General features: G+C 43.2%; 1 protein-coding gene across 1 annotated transcript in view; it reads right to left on the reverse strand.

Moving 5' to 3' along the window:
- Positions 1-18,710, reverse strand: part of LOC126457724 (esterase FE4-like) — a 58,911-nt gene extending 40,201 nt beyond the window's left edge. Inside the window, exons 1-4 of the mRNA XM_050094260.1 lie at positions 18,502-18,710; positions 14,687-14,824; positions 10,502-10,847; positions 493-689 (exon numbers count right to left, since the gene is read on the reverse strand). Of these exons, the coding sequence (XP_049950217.1) occupies positions 493-689; positions 10,502-10,847; positions 14,687-14,824; positions 18,502-18,651 (831 nt within the window). The 5' untranslated portion in view covers positions 18,652-18,710. The remainder of the gene's footprint in view (positions 1-492; positions 690-10,501; positions 10,848-14,686; positions 14,825-18,501) is intronic.
- Between the last annotated feature and the right edge of the window lie 450 nt (positions 18,711-19,160).

A 19,160-nucleotide genomic window follows, 5' to 3' on the forward strand; every position in this document is an offset into this window, starting at 1 on the left:
GAAAGTCTATTTCACTGAAAAAAAATTGTCTTTTCCAACTAATAACCTAGTATTTGCCATGACATAAATACATCTAAATATCAGTGTTTCATCTTCGCGGTATACTACCATTTTAGCAATAGAAACTAGCTTTTAAGAGGCTTTGGACTGATGTAAACACATTACGGGGAAAGCATTAAGTTGCAGTGTACTGTCCTCTGTGTGTCAAACAACGACATTACCAACAAAAAATGTAAATAAATGCACTAACAAAATGACTAAACATCCTTATCACACAATATACATACCATAACGTATATATATATCTCCCTGAGCAAGCGTCGTTTTCGATACGTAACCTCACTGACAAACACAACAAAGGAAACTAAGTTCATCCAGATAACATGGGCAAATTTAAATAAAACCACAGAAGCCAAAGTTCTAATATTCGGGACAAAACACATGCGCTCCAAACAATCGTGACATCGAAGTGAGCAAGCTTAGTGTCATAACCTCGTGTGAGCGAGCCTCGAGAATGTTTTCCACCAGAGTCCTGGCGGGCACCTTCATCAACGAATCGAGGAGCTGCTGCGAGCTGTTAGCCGGCAGTTCCAAATGCCTGGCCAGCCGGAAGCTCCTTTCCCTGGAAGGGATGACCAGACTTAGCGGCGTGAAGGCTCCGCTCTGGAGGATGGCCCGGTGAAACAGCCCTGTAACACCAGTCAACATCATATCAGGAGACAGGCCAATTAAGCGACATCTGGATCGCAGTAAGAGAGTACTTCATGGTGCAAACTGCTGCTTCGCTTATTAAGGAGATGGTTATCCGACATTTCCTCTTTATTTAGTTACCCCAATAAATTGTTTAGCAGGAAAATAAATTTTTTTCTTAATATGTTTTAAAAGTGTAGGTACGGTATAAATCATACAGTATAATCATTTAACATATAACTATAATATTATCTTAATACAAAACTTTACACTGAGGAGACAAAAGTCGTAGGACCGATATGCATATATACAGATAGTGGTAGTGATGCGTTCACAAGATCTAAATGGGTACTGCATTGGCAGAGGGTCATTTGTACTCGGGTGATTCATGTAAAAAGATTGGCCGGCCGTTGTGGCTGAGCGGTTGTAGGCGCTTCAGTCCGGAACCGCGCTGCTGCTGCGGTAGCAGGTTCGAATCCTGCCCCGGGCATGGATGTGTGTGCTGTCCTTACGTTAATTAGGTTTAAGTAGTTCTAAGTATAGGGGACTGATGACCGTAGATGTTAAGTCCCATAGTGTTCAGAGCCTTTTGAACTATTTGTAAATAGATTTCTGACGTGATTATGGCGGCACAACGGGAATTTATAGACAGTCAATGTGGAATGGTAGGTCGGGCTACATACCTGGGATACTCCATTTCGGAAATTGTTAGGGAATTAAGTATTCCGAGATCCACAACGTTATTACTGTGCCGACAATACGAAATGTCAGACATCACTTCTCACCACGGACAATGCAGTGGCCGACGTCCTACACTTAACGGCCGAGAGGAGCGGCGTTTCCATAGAGTTGTCAGTGTTGACAGATGAGCAGCACTGCGTGAAATAATGCAAGAAATCAATGTGGGACGTACGACTAGCGTATCCGTTTGGACATTCGAAATTTGGCGTTGATGGCCTTTGGCAGCAGATGACAGATGCTAACAGCATGACAGCGCTTCTACTGGCCTTGTGACCATATCGGTTGGACCCTAGACGACTGGTCAGATGACTTCCAATTTCAGTTTGTAAGATCTTATAGCGGGGTTCGAATGCGGCGCAGACCTCACGAAGCCATGGACCCAAATTGTCAACAAGGCACTGTGAAATCTGGTAGTAGCTTGATAATGGTGTAGGCTGTGTTTACATGGAATAGATTGGGTGCTCTGGTCCAAGTGAACTGATCATAGACGGGCTACTGGCAGATCATTTGCAGTCATTAATGGATATCATGTTCCGAAACTACGTTAGAATTTTTATGGATGGCAGTGCACCATTTCACCGGGCCACAGCTGTTCGCGATTAGTTTGAAGAACATTCTCAACAATTCGAACGAATGCTTTGGCCACCCAGATCGCCCGACATGAATCGCAATGAACATTTATTGGAGCGGACAACTATAGAGGCAGCATGACTCAATATTCCCGCAAGATACTTGTAACGACTTCTTGACTCTATGTGATGTCGAGTTGCAGCACTACGCTTGGCCAAATGAGATCCGACGCAATATTAGGAGCTATCCCTTGACTTTTATCATCTCGGTGGAGAATTACTTTAACACAAAACTTTATTAGAATAACAGTTTTAGCTTTCTCCGTTGGAGCGAGAACACATAAACACTGCAGTAATCCCACCTATGTGCTGGGAAGAAAGTGATTTTTAAGAAGAATGTGTTGATATAAATTTCCATTTAGAAAGTTACGTAGAACTGATTAATTTCTAAAGATTTTCAGGCAGATTTATCAATTTATATCCATTGTTTTGGACTGATGTTGGACATAATCGTGTTCGGAAGTATCACCAGTCATATCCCTAGTACTTGAAGGAATACAAACTCGTTAAAAGCTGAGTGGTGGTAAATAGTGTTTTACCATCGACATTTGGACAAAGTAAAAATGTGAGACTCTTGATTTGTCTTATATGTTTCTGTGAACCAGCTTTCGGCTTTCTAAACCATGACCAGACAAGATGGTGGAGCCGGTCCACACAAAATCAGCGAGAGTCTGTAGTTGTACAAAGGCTATTACACGGTAAGAGGTATGACAGTTTGGACATAATACACCTATAAGAAAAACACAAATTGCTGCGCTCAAATTTGAGATGGGTACAAAAAAAATATGTAATGCATTGAATGTTTTAGACTACAAGGATATGATTATAAATCCCTTGTTTAGTACAATATGCTTAGGTGACTCAAATAGTAAATTTCGTACTTCACTACATAATTAAGTATACCTTGTTATATACCCAGGTAGAATGGAAACATTGCAATTTGTATTTCTCATATAGATAAATGATATTCATATCCTCATATATCTTTGTATGTAACAGTTTTTGTACAACTAGAGGCTCCCACTGTGTGTTGAGTCTTGTCTTATGACCTTCCTTCTTTCTTTGAGTCATCAGTCTTCAGACTGTTTTGATGCGGCCCGCCACGAATTCCTCTCCTGTGCCAACTTCTTCATCTCAGAGTAGCACTTGCAACCTACGTCCTCTGGATATATTCCGACCTCTGTCTTCCTCTACAATTTTCGCCATCTACAGCTCCCTCTAGTACCATGAAAGTCATTTCCTGATGTCTTAGCAGATGTCATGTCATCCTGACCCTTCTTCTTTTCAGTGTTTTCCACATATTTCTTTTCTCAGTCCAGCTAATTTCCAACACTGGTCTGTAGGACCACACCTCAAACGCATTGATTCCCTTCTGTTCGAGTTTCCCCACAGTCCATTCTGAGAACATTCTCACTAACTTCTTCCTCTAATTAAGGCCTACGTTTCATGCAGGTACACCTGTCTTGGCCAGGAATGCATTTCTCGCCATTGCTGGCCTGCTTTTGATGTCTTCCTTGTTCCATCTGCCATTGGTTAACCTTTTTTGCCTACGTAGCAGAATTCCTTGACTTCAACTACTTCGTAATCTCAGTTACAATGTTTAGTTCAACTCTTGAGCCTTTCTTTTATTTCCGTCATTGCTTCTTTGATGTATAGATTGAACAGTAGGGGCGAAAGAATACGTCTCTATATTACACCCTTTTAAATTCATGCACTTGGCTCTTAGTCTCCCACTCTTATTATTCCCTCTTGGTCCTTGCACGTGTTGTATATTACCCGTCTCTCCATATAGTTACCCCTATTATCCACAGAATCTCCACATCTTGCACCATTTGACAATATCCAACGCATTGGCCATGTCGACAAATCGTATGAATGAATTTTGATTTTTCTTCAGTTTTGACTCCATTATCGATCTCAACATCAGAACTGCCTCCCGGCGGGGTCAGGGATTTTCTCTGCCTCGTGATGACTGGGTGTTGTGTGCTGTCCTTAGGTTAGTTAGGTTTAAGTAGTTCTAAGTTCTAGGGGACTGATGACCATAGATGTTAAGTCCCATAGTGCTCAGAGCCATTTGAACCATTTGAACTGCCTCTCTGGGCATTTGCTTTTCCTAAAGCCAAACTGGTGCTCGTCTAACACATCCTTAATTTTCTTTTAAATTCCTCTGTGTAATAGTCTTGTGAGCAACTTAGATGCATGAGCTGTTAAGCTGATTGTCCGATGATTCTCGCACTTGTCATCTCTTGCAGTCTTCGGAATTGCGTGGATGATATTTTTTCGAAAGTCATATGGTATATCCTCCGACTCATACATTCCACACACCAACGTGAATAATCGGTTTCTCGCCATTTCACCCCAATAACTTTAGAAATTCTTGTTTAATGTTATGTATCCCTTCTGTCTTATCTGATCTTAAGACTTCCAAAATTCTTTTAAATTCTGTTTCTGGATCCCCTATCTCTTCTATATCGACACCTGTTTCTTCTTCTACCACACCAGACAAATTTTCCCTGTCAGAGGCCTCCAATTTAATCTTTGGATCTATTCGCTCTTTCCTCTGCATTTTCAGCGGAATTCCTATTGCATTCTTAATGTTAACACCCTTGCTTTTTTAAAATTTCAACGAATCTTGTCTTGACTTTCCTATGTGCTGACTCAGTTCTTCCGAAGATCATTTCTTGTATGATTTCTTAACATTTTCTATGCAGTCATTTCATCTTAGCTTCTCTGCACTTCCTAATTTTATCAGTCCTGAGTGACTTTCATTTTTATTCCTGAATTTTCTTCTACATTTTTGTACTTTCTTCTGTCATCAATCAACTGAAGTATTCCTTCTGTTACCCTTGGCTTCTTCGAAGTTACTTTCTTTGTACCCATCTTTTTCTTTCAAACTTGTGTGGTTGTCCATTTAGAGGTGCCCATTCCTCTTCAATTGAACTGCCTAATGATCTATTCTTTAACGCAGCATGTATAATGTAAGAGAAAGTGAAGCGTATCTCGTCATTCCTTAGTGCTTCCGTATCCCATCTCTTTGCGTATTGATCCTTCCTGATTAGTCTCTTAAACTTCAGCCTACTCTTTGTCACCACTAAATTGCGATCTGAGACTACGTCTGCTCCCGGGTACTCCTTACAATCCAGTATCTGATTTCGGAATTTCTGCCTGAAAATGTTGTGATCTAAGTGAAAGATTCTCGTAACTCCAGGCCTTTTCCAAGTATACCCACTCCTCTTACGATTCTTGAACAGAGTATTCGCTATTAGTAGCTGAAATTTATTGCAAAATTTCACGGACCTCCCAATATATCTAAACTGAGCCTCCACATTTTACTTTTCACATTCTATAGGTTCTCTACCACGTCCAAACTCCTGACTTTCCAAGCCCCAAATCGTTATCATTTCGTTGGCTACTCAGTATTTTCTCACAGTCACTTCCCCCTTGGCAGTCCCCTCTCCGAGAAATCCGAATGAGGGCTAATCGAGAATATTTTGCCAATGGAGAGATCATCACGAATCTTTTTCAATTACAGGCCACATGTCCTATGGATACGCATAATGTGTCTTTAATGCCGTGGTTTCTATTGACTTCTGCATCTTCATGCCATTGACCACTGCTGATTCTTCCGCCTTTATGGGCAGTTTTCCACCCCAAGTGCAATAGAAAATGGCTCTGAGCACAATGGGACTTAACATCTTAGGTCGTCAGTCCCCTAGAACTTAGAACTACTTAAACCTAACTAACCTAAGGACATCACACACATCCATGCCTGAAGCAGGACTCAAACCTGCGACCGTAGCGGTCACGCGGTTCCAGACTGCAGCGCCTAGAACCGCACGGCCACACCGGCCGGCAAGTGCAAGAGAGTGCAATGAACATCTGTCTGGTCCTTCACTTTCTTTGACAAGACCGTTGGTGGAGTGAGGTTGACTTCTTATGATGTAAATCTCTGGCTGCCATTTCGGATGATTTTTATTCAAAATGCAAGCGCTGGCGGCGTAAGAACCCGAAACTGGAGACATTCTAATTACTACTCAAACCCATTACCACTGTTGCACGATATCCTGAGCTAACAGACGGTTCAGAACAAAACGTAAAACATAATGTCATGGAACATTAATATTGTGTACTTCAGTTTGCAGTATCACTAGTCGGCCAATTGAATCCTAACTTTACGAATTTGACGCTATTATCGTTTCTTTTTCAGCTTAATTTTACATTTTGAAGAGTTACCACGTTCTCTATGATTTATAGTGTCGTTCACACTGACAAAATTTTTCCAAAGCCGCATATCGCAAGTGAAGCCAGTTTCGTTGAAATTTCTCCAAGCGTTCCAGAACTACACGCACGGAAAAAAACTACAGCACCAAGAAGGAGCTGTACGGCATAAACGAAAGTTCGAAGGCGTGTTTCTACACTTTGAAAGATGATGTATATTCAAATTTCGAGCCGGCCGGTGTGGCCGTGCGGTTAAAGGCGCTTCAGTCTGGAACCGCGTGACCGCTGCGGTCGCAGGTTCGAATCCTGCCTCGGGCATGGATGTGTGTGATGTCCTTAGGTTAGTTAGGTTTAATTAGTTCTAAGTTCTAGGCGACTGATGACCTCAGAAGTTAAGTCGCATAGTGCTCAGAGCCATTTGAACCATCAAATTTCGCGCCAGTCGCATAAACAGTGTCGCTCGTAGCACCACTGTGATTATACGAATCACTTTTGCCTTAAATACGCGCTGTAACGGTCGCGAGTGTTAGTTACCTTTGTGACTGGACATGGCGGGTTGATGTTAGTCAAGAATACCTTTGAGGTGACAAAGAGCCATTATCAACACCTCACTGATTTTTAACGAGGTCGTGTAATAGGACTGCGAGAAAGTAGATATTTCTACCGGGATACTGCAGATTGACTTGGCAGGAATGTAGCCACTGCACATGATCGCTGCCAGCAGTGGTCACGAGAATGTACGGTCCCAAGAAGACCGGGCTCCAGATGACCCTGAGGCATTACCGAGAGGGAAGACCACCTTATTTGGCGTATGATTCTGGCGCATCGTACTGCATCTGCAACAGCAGTTGTCACCACGGTGACACAGCGAACTGTTACAAGTCGGTTACTTAAGGCTAGTTCCGAGAGTGCATTCCACTGACGCCAAACAAATGCTATTTTCGACTTCAGTTGCGTCAAGCAACAGCTCAGTCGAGGGCAGGGTGTAAGTCTGTTGCGTTTTCTGATGAAATTTGGTTTTGCCTCGGTGCCAGTGACGGCTGTGTGGTCGAAAGAAGGAGACCAGTTGAGGGTCTGCTACCAACCTGCCTGTATGCTAGATACGATGGACCTACACCTGGAATTATGGTCTGAGTGCGGTTTGGCATGACAGCAGGAGAACTCTCTGGTGATTCGAACTGTGTGCAGCCATTCATAAACTGCAATCCAAAGGGTGTTTACCGACAGGATAACGCTCGCTAACATACCGCGATTGTAATCCAACACGCTCCACAAACTGTCAACATGTAGCCTTGGCCCGCTCGATCACTAATAACGTTACTATCCTTATACTGACCGATCAAGAGCAACAGGCATGGAACTGAATTCTTCAAACTGACACCAGGCACCCTTAATTTAATTGCTGTAATTTAATTACATTTTGGTGTTCCGATTCTTTTCCCGTTAGTATATACGTAACTCTACCCACTCTTTCCTTTTTAAACTCATCCCTACACCCGTGAGTGTTAGTAGTCTCTCAACGACACTGTAGTTTTTATCAGAACGTGAACCATATTCAAAAGTTCCTTCAGTCTTCCCCAGAGATGTTTCGGGGGTTACGCGTATTTGCTACTCACAGCTGCGACTAAAATCCACGTGCTCTCGGGCGAGCAAGAGATATGGCTGCGATGCAGTGGTAAACATTTACTGCTTAACCCGATTTATTTTCATACATTGCTAAACTTACGAAGTAATGTTAACATTGGCCAACAGCCTCTAATCTGCCCCCGAAGAGTGGATGAAACTTGTCAGTGCTGCAAAATTAGAATTGTTATTCCGAGTTTCGACCGCTGGATGTAGAAAAGCTGATTGTCACCTCTCTGCAGTCAACTGATTACTAGGAACTGTCAGTGATAATATACCAGTCTAAAACCTCTCTCCGCCACATCACTCCTTAAAATTAGGACAAACTCAGCACTCGCACAAAGAGTCAGAATTCACACGGCGCGCGGAGTCACGTATTGCGAGGCCCGCCGGAGCTTCGTGTCCTCCCTCGGGCATGGGTGTTTGTGTTGTTACAAGGCCAGATAATCAATCATCCAGACTGTTACCCTGCAACTACTGGAAAGGCTTCTGTCCCTCTTCAGGAACCACCGTTTGTATATAACATATTGAATTTTTCTTCAAAACTGAGATGAGATCTATATGTGTTGTATTCTCAATTAAATGGATTGTATGTAGTGCACTCACTTTCAAGCGCGAGTGCAAACGACCGTTTGAAATATTAATACCATCCGTTACATCTCATAAACTGTTTGCTACATCGAAATGAGGTTTTGTGAAATGACAGCATGCAAAGCGGAGAATACTTTTACATATACGTAACATGTCGAACTTGCTTACCCATTGCGATATAGAAGTAACTACACATACGATCAGAAAAAATATGTACTTATGTAAGGGCCATCGATAGCTGGTGAAATGAGAACAGGTCTCTAATAATGCTATTGATAGAATCAGATTTTTTTATACCGAGCATAAGCGTTTCATTAAGTACTGACCTGACATATCCTAAAGCTATTATTTAATGATAGACTTGTTTCACGAATTGTCGAAATTGCAGCTGCATTAGCATGTTACGGAGGTAGAATTGCGAAGAACCGTCTATGATTTTGCTGTGGAAGCTAATTTTGAGATGGAAACTACGGAAGGAATTACTGTTTTAAAGCCAGGTGAAAATACACTGAAGCGCCAAAGAAACTGGTACAGGCAAGAGTTTTCAAATACAGAGATACGTAAACAGAAAGAATACGGCACTGCGGTGGGCAACGCCTGTATACGAAAACTGTTTGGCGCACTTGTTAGGTGGGTTATTGTTGCTACAGTGATAGCTTATGAAGATTTAAGTGAGTTGGAAAGTGATGTTATATCGGCGCACGAGTGATGGGACACAGCATCTCCGAGGTAGCGATGAAGTTGGGATTTTTCCTCACGACCATTTCACGAGTGTACCGTGAATATCAGGAACGCGGCAAAAAAATCAAATCTCCGACATCGCCGCGGCCGGAAAAAGAGCCTGCAAGAACGGTACCAAATTACGACTGAAAAGAATCGTTCAACGTGACAGAAGTGCAACACTTCCGCAAGGTGCTACAGATTTCAATGCTGGGCCATCAGCAACTGTTATCGTGTGAACCATTCAACGAAACATCATCGATATGGGCTTTTGGAGACCAAGGCCCACTCGTGTACCCTTGATGACTGCGCGAAACAAAGCTTTACGCCTCGCCTTGGGCCGTCAACACCGATGTTCGACTGTGGATAACTGGAAATATGTTGCCTGGTCGGACGAATCTCATTTCAAATAGTATCAAGTGGATGGACCAGTACGGGTATGGAGGTAACCTCACGAACCCATGGACCCTGTATGTCAGCAGGGGACTGTTCAAGCTGGTGGAGGCTCTGTAATGATGTGAGGCGTGTGCAGTTGGAGTGATATGAGTCCCCTGATACGTCTAGATACGACTCTGACAGGTGACACGTACTGTGGAAGTCCTGTCTGATCACCTGCATCCATTCGTGTCCACTTGTGCATTCCGACGGACATGGGAAATTTCAGCAGGGCAACGGAACACCCCACACGTCCAGAATTGCTACAGAGTGTCTCCAGGAACACTCTTCTGAGATTAAACAGTTCCGCTGACCACCAAGCCCACCAGACATGAACATTAATGAGCATATTTGGGATGCCTTGCGACGTGCTGTTCAACAGGGATCTACACTTACGGATTTACGGAAAGCCCTGCAGGATTCATGGTGTCAATTCCCTCCAGCAATAGTTCAGACATTGGTCTAGTCCACGTCGTGTTGCGGCACTTCTGCGGCCTTGCGGGGCTCCTAAACGATATTAGGCAGTTGTACCAGATTCTTTAGCTCTTCAGTGTAAATTGCTCCTTCTGTTGCAATTTCAGGATAATCCTGTAACCGATTATGGTTTTAATAAACGGTTGACTTGTAGAACTATTGGTAATTCTATCTTAACGTGTTAATATGATCGTTTGCAGAGTCGCCTGCTATAGCTTAGTTCCACAAGACAGGCGTCTGTCTGAAGGCTTAAGCTGTAGAACTACACCTATACCACAGCGCTGCCCCGTCGCATAAGGTGCCCCCACAAATATCGTTGTCATCTCTCCTACCACGCTGCTTGCGCAGCTAGGGGCCAAGTAATATCGAATGCACCCCACCTCTTGTCATTGGAGAGAAGAGGTGCAAATGGCAACAGGCACCGCCGGCGCTTTCGCCAAAGATGGTGACGTTGTCGGGATCGCCGGCGAACGCGGCGATGTTGCGGCGCACCCAGCGCAGCGCCGCCACCTGGTCCTTGAGGCCGAGGTTGCCGGGCAGCACAGAGTCCTGCGTGCTGAGGAAGCCCAGGACGCCCAGGCGGTAGTTGAAGGTGACGACCACCACGCCGTGCGGCAGCAGGTGGTCCGGCCCAAAACGGTCTCCGTTGCCGGAGCCGGAAGTGAAGCTGCCTCCGTGGATCCACACCATCACCGGCATACGCTCGCCTTCCACATTTTCTGGAAGCTAAGGGTACCTGTGTTGAGCATATAAATTGACGACCATTTCGAACATAATTAATCGTTCGTTAAAAAAATTATTAGCAAACCACTGGCCTCCAGTGATTATCAAAGTATTTCGCCCTAATTTGAAACCACCTACATTCTGTAAAGTGATGAATCTTATAATATGACTGAATAAATAGCCATGCATTTTCCATTGTCCCCAGCAGCTACTAATATCTTTACGGAGCATTTAGCAGACTCCATCTTGGTTCGAATGGCTCTGAGCACTATGGGACTTAACTTCTGTGGTCATCAGTCCCCTACAACTTAGAACTACTTAAACCTAACTAACCTAAGGACATCACACACGTTCATGCCCGAGGCAGGATTCGAACCTGCGACCGTAGCGGTCGCGCGGTTTCAGATTGTAGCGCCTAGAGCCGCTCGGCTACTCCGGCCGGCCAGACTCCATCTTGATTCATCTTGCTTTTTTCGCATTTTTGACAACACACTCATGATCTTGCCACATAGCTCCAAGCTCTACACCTGTTCTTTGATCACATGAATAGTATGTACCCTAATATCAAGTTCATCGCTGTGATGGAGAGAGAAGGAAATTTACCGTTTTAGATGTTCTACTTCAACGAACATCGGACGGGCGGCTAGGGCAACTGTTTACCGGAAACCAAAAATATACTGACCCTCACTTCAGTGCACAAAACTTTTGTCATCCAGCCCATTAGAAAGGTCAAAAAAGCATTTTAGTGCCATCAACTGTACAATTGTACGTTTATTCTCTACTGGTTTTGATTATTACAGTTATCTTCCCGGAGAAAGACAGTGTACATTGGTGAATCAAACATAAATTTTCGTCACATATGAGCCATCCAAATCTAGAGCATATACAATTGTCACAACAATCTGTTTAAAATAGACCATAAAACGCTTGGTGCATTGGCGCAATTACAGGTAAGCACACTTGGTGATAACCCCACTTTTAATAATTTAAGTGAGCAGTTATCATCAAGTGTGCACTACCGTAAATGTGACAAAGCACAGTATATTTATGTTGATTATTATGAAAATTACATATTTTCTACATTTAGTTGGTTCATGCATGGCGAAAATGAATTTTTGATGCATTTTTGTACTGTTTTCTCCAGTAAAGATGACTGTAATAATCGAAACCGGTAGAGAATAAACAGCCAGTTTTACACTTGATGGCACAAATATATTTTCTCCAGTTATCTAAAAACTATAGACAGTCACCTACGAAAAGCTGCTTAAGATTACTGTTTTAAATACGCTAATACCCTTAGACTGTGACAAGGAACACCTACAGACTTCAACATCAGATATTTAAAAAACTTATTCCGGATGAAAAGCTGTAGCGGTCAAGATATTAAGAAACTAAGAAACAGATACGAAGAGCGACTCAATCACCAGAAGATGATCAGCCCATAGAATTCTTTCCTTTCTTCAAACCTATGCCCCCCCCCCCCCCTCCCCAATAAAAAAAATTGTTATCAGACGCTGTGTTCAATACATTTTCCGATCAGCCAAGAAAATTAAACAAATCCTGTGCTCAGTAAAGGACATAAGAACATACTTCGTCGTAGTGATCCTGGAATTTACTAAATACTTTGTGAATGAGGCAGCAGCTACTTTGGTGAGTCAATGAGAACTACACACATAAAAGAGTTTCTCATCATCCGGGTTCCCACAATTCCTGAAGATAGATGTTGACTGCGGATACTGTATCACATACACGGTCCCTTTGACTGTTCAGAGATGCTACTAAACCCGCCTAAAGGTGTAAAAAAAACCATACAAGAGCAGCGCCTATTAGACGGAGGGGGTCCGACCGCCGATCAGTTCCAGTCATTCCACCAGGAAGGAGGTACACGGCTCGTGTTGTCTGTAGTTCAACCATGCCTAGACGGTCAGTACCGCGGTTCTACTGCGTCCGCATTGTCACTTTGTTCCAAGAAGGGCTCTCAACAACGGATGTGTCCAGGCGTCTCGGAGTGAAGCAAAGCGATGTTGTTCGCACATGGAGGAGATAACTCTACCAGCATTAATATGCGATGTCTGTTCTTTCGAACTTGACAGTGATTAAAGGATTATACGGAAAACACTGAGAAGAAGAAGGGACAGGATATAAGAACATTTGTTAATACATTTCAGAATAACCTCTGTGGACTAGAGGGAGCTGTAGAGGGTAAAAACTCCAGAGGATTACAGAGACTGGAATCCTTCCAACCAATTATTGAGGACGCACTGTGAGTTTCGCAAGAAAATGTATGCCTTAATTTTAAATGTAATGTCCGGAGCTACTTCTCTGGTAGCGGTCTCGAATCTGTGATCAGTGGCACAGTGTATAGATAAACAGTGGGAGGGATGAACGTTTTCGTTTTGTCGTTTGCAGTTTAAAACGAGTGCAAAATATCTGAAGCGTCACCACGCACTGTTCCTTGTAAATCACCCAAAGGGACCGAAGTTCCATATGCAGCAGGTGCTAAAATTTTTACAATGTCAAAGACATTCATTGTGGAGTGGGTCGAGCGATGTTGGAAACGTATATGATTTAACGGACAGAGGGCTAAGTTGCCAAGTTATAATCGATAATTGCGGCGACTGGATTAACTATTAGGTAAATGCGCAATTAGTAATAACATGTATTTTCATTTAAATTTATATTCATAATAGTGTCTTTTATTTCATGCAGATAGCAGCGTACACGTTCTTGTGGAACTGAGTATAGGTTGCAAGTGCTACTCTGAGATGCAGAGAGACATTATGTAGAGTTTGAGGGATGCATTAGAGATAAAACTATTTTCAATGCAGTAATCTAAATTATGACTGTTCCTTCGGACATGTTCCCAGAAAACAGACACTGCATACACATGTATAGGGCTAGCATGCCTAGTGATACCTTCAGTGAAGATGCACAACACCAGCGAACTCTTACAGAAATCAGCGAATCGCTGCGAGTGATACGGGTAATGAGCAGGGGCACTATGTCAGTAGTGTTTGAATAACTTGGAAATTTGACTAGGTCAGGGGCTGTGCCTGTGGTGAAGGCGGTTAAGGAGACCGTTCGCGAAAACGGAAAAATCCGGGTTCGAGTCCCCAATTTTCAAACAAGTGGCTGATTTTTTGAACCCCTCCGATTTGAGTGTCGATTTTTTTTGTGATCAGTCTTCTGACTGATATAACTGCGTAGGCTTCCGCGGCCAGTCGACATAAAAGTTTTGTGTTTGGTACCACGGCATAATGTAAATAGCAGCAGTAGTTTTTACATTATGACGCGGTACCAAACCCAGAAAACTTTTATGTCGAGTCTTCTGACTGGTTCGATGCGGCTCGCCACGAATTCCCCTCTGTGTCGTATAGTTCCTGAATTACAGCCGTGTTTAAGATTTTATGAATTTCACTGCTGTCCAGTCACTTATACTTCCGTTTACCTAGTGAAATACGATTGACTGTAATCCTTCTATATTCCTTCTATATTCATCGTTTTTGTATCTGTACGATCGGTCGCTTATCTAGTGGCATAAAGCAATTTAGTCAACTTACACGAATCACACAAGATTTACTTATATTGAGAATCATCTATGTACTAAGCGCTGATCACATTTTAATCTTCCTGCATTTCCTAACAATTAAAAGTTCTATGCATTTTTCTAAGTCGGTAGGTAATATCCTGTTTTAGAAATCATTCAGTGCGTCTCGTGTAACCATACTTAGCTTGTTCTTTGGTTTTGTTCGTCGACAATGCAACGACTTCATTTGCTTTTACCATGGAACTCTATCCGAATTCCATTGTTTTAAAAGCATTTAGACGCCTACAAAAGTTACCTTTGTTGTGTAGACGTTAAGGAAGAGGCAGTCCTCGTCGCCCACGTACTGCCCTGTGAAAGAGTTCAGCTGCGGTGCCACGTTGCCCTCCTTGGTAGCGTCCCTGGTGCCGGTCCATGGCTCAGGAGGCTGCGGCGGCTGTGAAGAAAACACAGAATGGAGTTTTTCTGCATTATATCTAAAGTTTCACTGCTGTTTTTAGTCAAGTATATTGCAAAACCTTCCATACTCATGTGTACGCAGTACAGTAAATAAAAGTGTGATGATAGGGCACACCGCTGTTAATCACACACATTTAAATTCAACTTCCACTGCTCTTTTTACATACTCACTAAATGCTTGAGCATATAGAATAATGACTTCGAAAGTGGCTGCTACACAAATCCTGACGTCACGGTGACATTATGCAGAGTTTGGGGGATGTGTTAGAGATGAAACCATCCCCAACGCAGGGGCCTACTGTAATCTAAATTATGACTGTCTCAAAAATCCCATGTATTCTGACATATTAATTTCAGTTACGTACAGTACAGGTTTCTTAAAGAAACGTTGAGAAGTTAACAGTAAAAGGTTACATAGTTATTAATACACACATCAATAGATGTTTTGTATCACCCCGGTTCCCACAACTCCTGAAGATAGATGTTGACTGGGGATATTGTATCACAGACACAGTCCCTTTGACTGTTCAGAGATGTCACAAAACCCTCCCAAAGATGAAACAAGCATGCATGAGCAGCGTCTATTAGACGGATGGGGTCCGACAGCCGATCAGTTCCAGTCATTCCACCAGGATGCACAGGGCTCGGGTCGTTTGTAGTTCAACCACGCCTAGACGGTCCATACCGCGGTTCGATCGCGTCAGCATTATTACTTTGTGGCGGGAAGGGCTCTCAACGAGGGAAGTGTAGACGTCTCTGATTAAAATGTAAATGTCGTGTGACTAGGAGTCAAGACATGGATGAGGCGCTAACGGCAAATACTGAAAGCACTAGACGCAGTTGGATGCAAGTCGTCGCTTTCTTGGGGTAGAAGAAACTCACAGTGTACCAGACAATGCAAGAAGGACCCTGCACGAGTAACACGTAACTACTCGTACTATGGAGAGGAATGAGCATCATTTTAGGTCACGAAAGAAATTTTAAATGCAGTGAACTGCAGAGGCGTTCAGAATAACTGTAATTATTTAATACAGTACCGAGCGGGGTGGCGCAGTGGTTAGACACTGGACTCGCATTCGGGAGGACGACGGTTCAATCCCGCGTCCGGCCATCCTGATTTAGGTTTTCCGTGATTTCCCTAAATCACTCCAGGCAAATGCCGGGATGGTTCCTCTGAAAGGGCACGGCCGACTTCCTTCCCAATCCTTCCCTAATCCGATGAGACCGATGACCACGCTGTCTGGTCTCCTTCCCTAAACAAACCAACCAACCATTTAATACAGTGTTGCTTGTCTGTTAGCACTGACAATTCCATGCAAACGTACCTCCTCTCGGTTAAGTAAAGGCCGTCGGCCACTGCGTTTTTCGTGAGGAGAATTAATGCCTGTAAATGGTATTCTTGTGTCACTGTTGACGCTGTGGATCTCGAAATATTTAGTACTGTAGTAATTTTGCAAAAGGAATGTCCCATGCCTCTTTCACCAGCTACCATTCCCCGCTGAAATTCTGATAATTTTCACATAGATCTTCTGCTTGCAAATGACATCTCCGTCAAGGCATTGTCTTTTTATACCTTGTTTACGTGATACTGCCTACATTTGTATGTGTGCATATCGCTATCACCATGACTTCTTCACCTCAAGTATATACGCCGTTAAGGCGTCTTTCATTGTCCGGCATTCACGCACGGGAAATGCCGTTCAGGTATCCCAAGACGCAGCGGCGTCACGCTTAACAGGCAACGTGAAAGACTACGAGAGAAGTCTGTAGCAGGCATAGAGCAAGTCAGTAACGTATTGATCTAGCTCTGGCCTTTAAGTAAGCAATTATTCCGCTTGGCATTGATTGACAAAGTTGTTCGATGTGCTCCTGAGGCATATCGTGTCAAACTCTGTCCAACTAGAACTGTCTGGGACGTCTCCAAACTTGTCTTCGCTGGTCATTGGGGCTCAATTGGAAGCGGGACGCGTCACTGAAGACAATCCTACTCCAGTAAACGAGATTCCAGGCCGAAGACGTGTCCAGAGAATGCCCGAACAGCAGTGAATACCAACCTGACTATCGCCCGCGGTATGGTCTGACAACGAGGACTGATGGTCTGAGGTGCCCATTTCTTTTCATAGCAAGTTGTCATCCTTGGCACCCTTAGAGCACTGTGGGCCGTCTAAGGTATTCTACGCCCCATTTTGTTGCCCTTCGTAACAATTCATCATGGGCTTGTATTTGCGCAATATAATGCCCTCCTGAACATGGTGAGAGTTTCTACTCCTTGTCTTCGTGCTTGCCAATCCTCAACTTGACCAGTAAAGTCACCAGATCTCTTTCAAATTGATAACGTATGAGCGTTACGGATAGCGACCTCTAACCAGCTTGGGATATTGAGGAGTGCATGCTCGTGTTGGACACAATTTGGCATAATATCCCTTAGGAGGACATCCAACAACTCTGTCACTGCCAAGCTGAATAACTATTTACTTAAGGGCCAGAAGTGGACTAAAGCGTTAATGACCGGTTCAATTTGTGACTTCCATTCTCTTGAATAAGTCATCCAATTTTCCTGAAATTGTAATAATTTGTGTGTAACTGTACATAACAACAACCGATTTCCGTCCCATTCAGGTAATTCGTTCGTATTGTGTCCTTTCTTTGTGTGAGTGTGTCTTCTGAGCCACCACTGGAATCAGACTTTTTATACAAAGGCATGGAAGCAAAACTACTGACATGGGACGGACTGGCCACACAACCTCTTTTGTACACATAGTAAATGGCATGCTCCGGTTAGTTGATAAGTGAACTACGAATTACTTCACAAAAGAACCAGAACTGAAATACAACCCAGTCTGGTTTTTTCGGAGGATGTTAAGACATACGAGTGCAAAAAGGTGCAGCACGAATAACCGCCTCGTAGTTTGCCAGGAGAGAGAATATTACGGAAATGCTAGAATACTTCGTTGGCAGACATTTTCAGGTCACCAAGTATGTCACAAAAATCTATTTACCAAATATTTAAAACTCCTTTTGAAGGCGGAATTACGATTATTTTCAGCCCACCAAATATTCCTCCGGTAGTGTCCATTACGACAAAATTATACTAAAAGTTTTTTAAGAGACTGCCAACAGATATTATATATTTTATGAACTGTATGGCATTCTACAGTCATTATGTCCTTTATTATCACTAAAGATTTAGGTTAACGACGTCTAATATGCCACATGTATAGAAAGGATACCTGGATTTGATAGAGGTTTACTGATAATATTGCCACATTCAATGACATGGAATAATATGTAAATGATAGATAAACTTTTTTTACTGTGATGGTCGTATTAAGTGAGACTCGTAGTGATAGTTAGAAACCACAGCAGCCGTACGTCACGCATTTCACAAAGGAAAGGAATAATAACTGCTCTCAATAAGGCACACTCAAAATTCAGATCTTCCACGTACCATTCAAGAATCTGATTATCTGGTGCAATAGACAGAACCTTCACTGTTTTGTAGTGTTTTACAATGTGCAGGCGCTGATGTGGGCGCCTTCATCACTGTGGTGTTCATATTTTTGCTACGTCTACATTTGCATGTACATCAAGATTAGTTCCATCATATACAAATACGTGGTACGTAACTCACTGCATTGCCTTCCTGTCACTCACCTTGAACCGCAGCTGTCCCACTGGCGGCCGAGCGTACGGCACGCCCTGGAAGCTGTAGTACTTGCAGCCGGTCGCTGTGGAGCTTACGCGGCCTCGTAAAGCACCCTCCGCCACACACACAGTGGCGTACCCACACTCTGTTGACGTCATGCTCGTGAATGCTGTTCCAGTCTGTTGCCTGGAGAACTACTGACAAACTAACGTAAGGCTCTTTATCACAGCGGTACCGCGGCGCAAATCGCAGTGAGTCAAGCGGGAGCGAAGTTCACCAGCGCCGAAGGTCGCTCAGTAGTATAAGACAACTTTGATAAGGAAAGAGATTGCAGGCGGACTTCTCAGAGCAACGCATTGGACTATGCCACCGTTGAACCACATTACTTTAAATACCTGCTATCTCCACCGTAGACCAAGCAGTTGCTGGATGTGTTAGAAATGAGTCAGATACTAACATGTCTTGTACCGTTATAATTATTATAGCTTCAGTGATTATAGTGACTTTTCTTTTTAAAGTTACACAAACATTTCAAACTCATCATACAATAATCTGTGTACGTCATTTTACAATTCTGAAAAGTTAAGGAATGGATTTCATGTGGAATATTAACCACTTCTACATGAGAGCCTATAGACTGTATCGTTTGCTGAGTGAAGTTCGCTGG

The sequence above is a fragment of the Schistocerca serialis genome, chromosome 2 (genome assembly GCF_023864345.2).
Source record: "Schistocerca serialis cubense isolate TAMUIC-IGC-003099 chromosome 2, iqSchSeri2.2, whole genome shotgun sequence".
Classification (NCBI taxonomy): Eukaryota; Metazoa; Arthropoda; class Insecta; order Orthoptera; family Acrididae; genus Schistocerca; species Schistocerca serialis.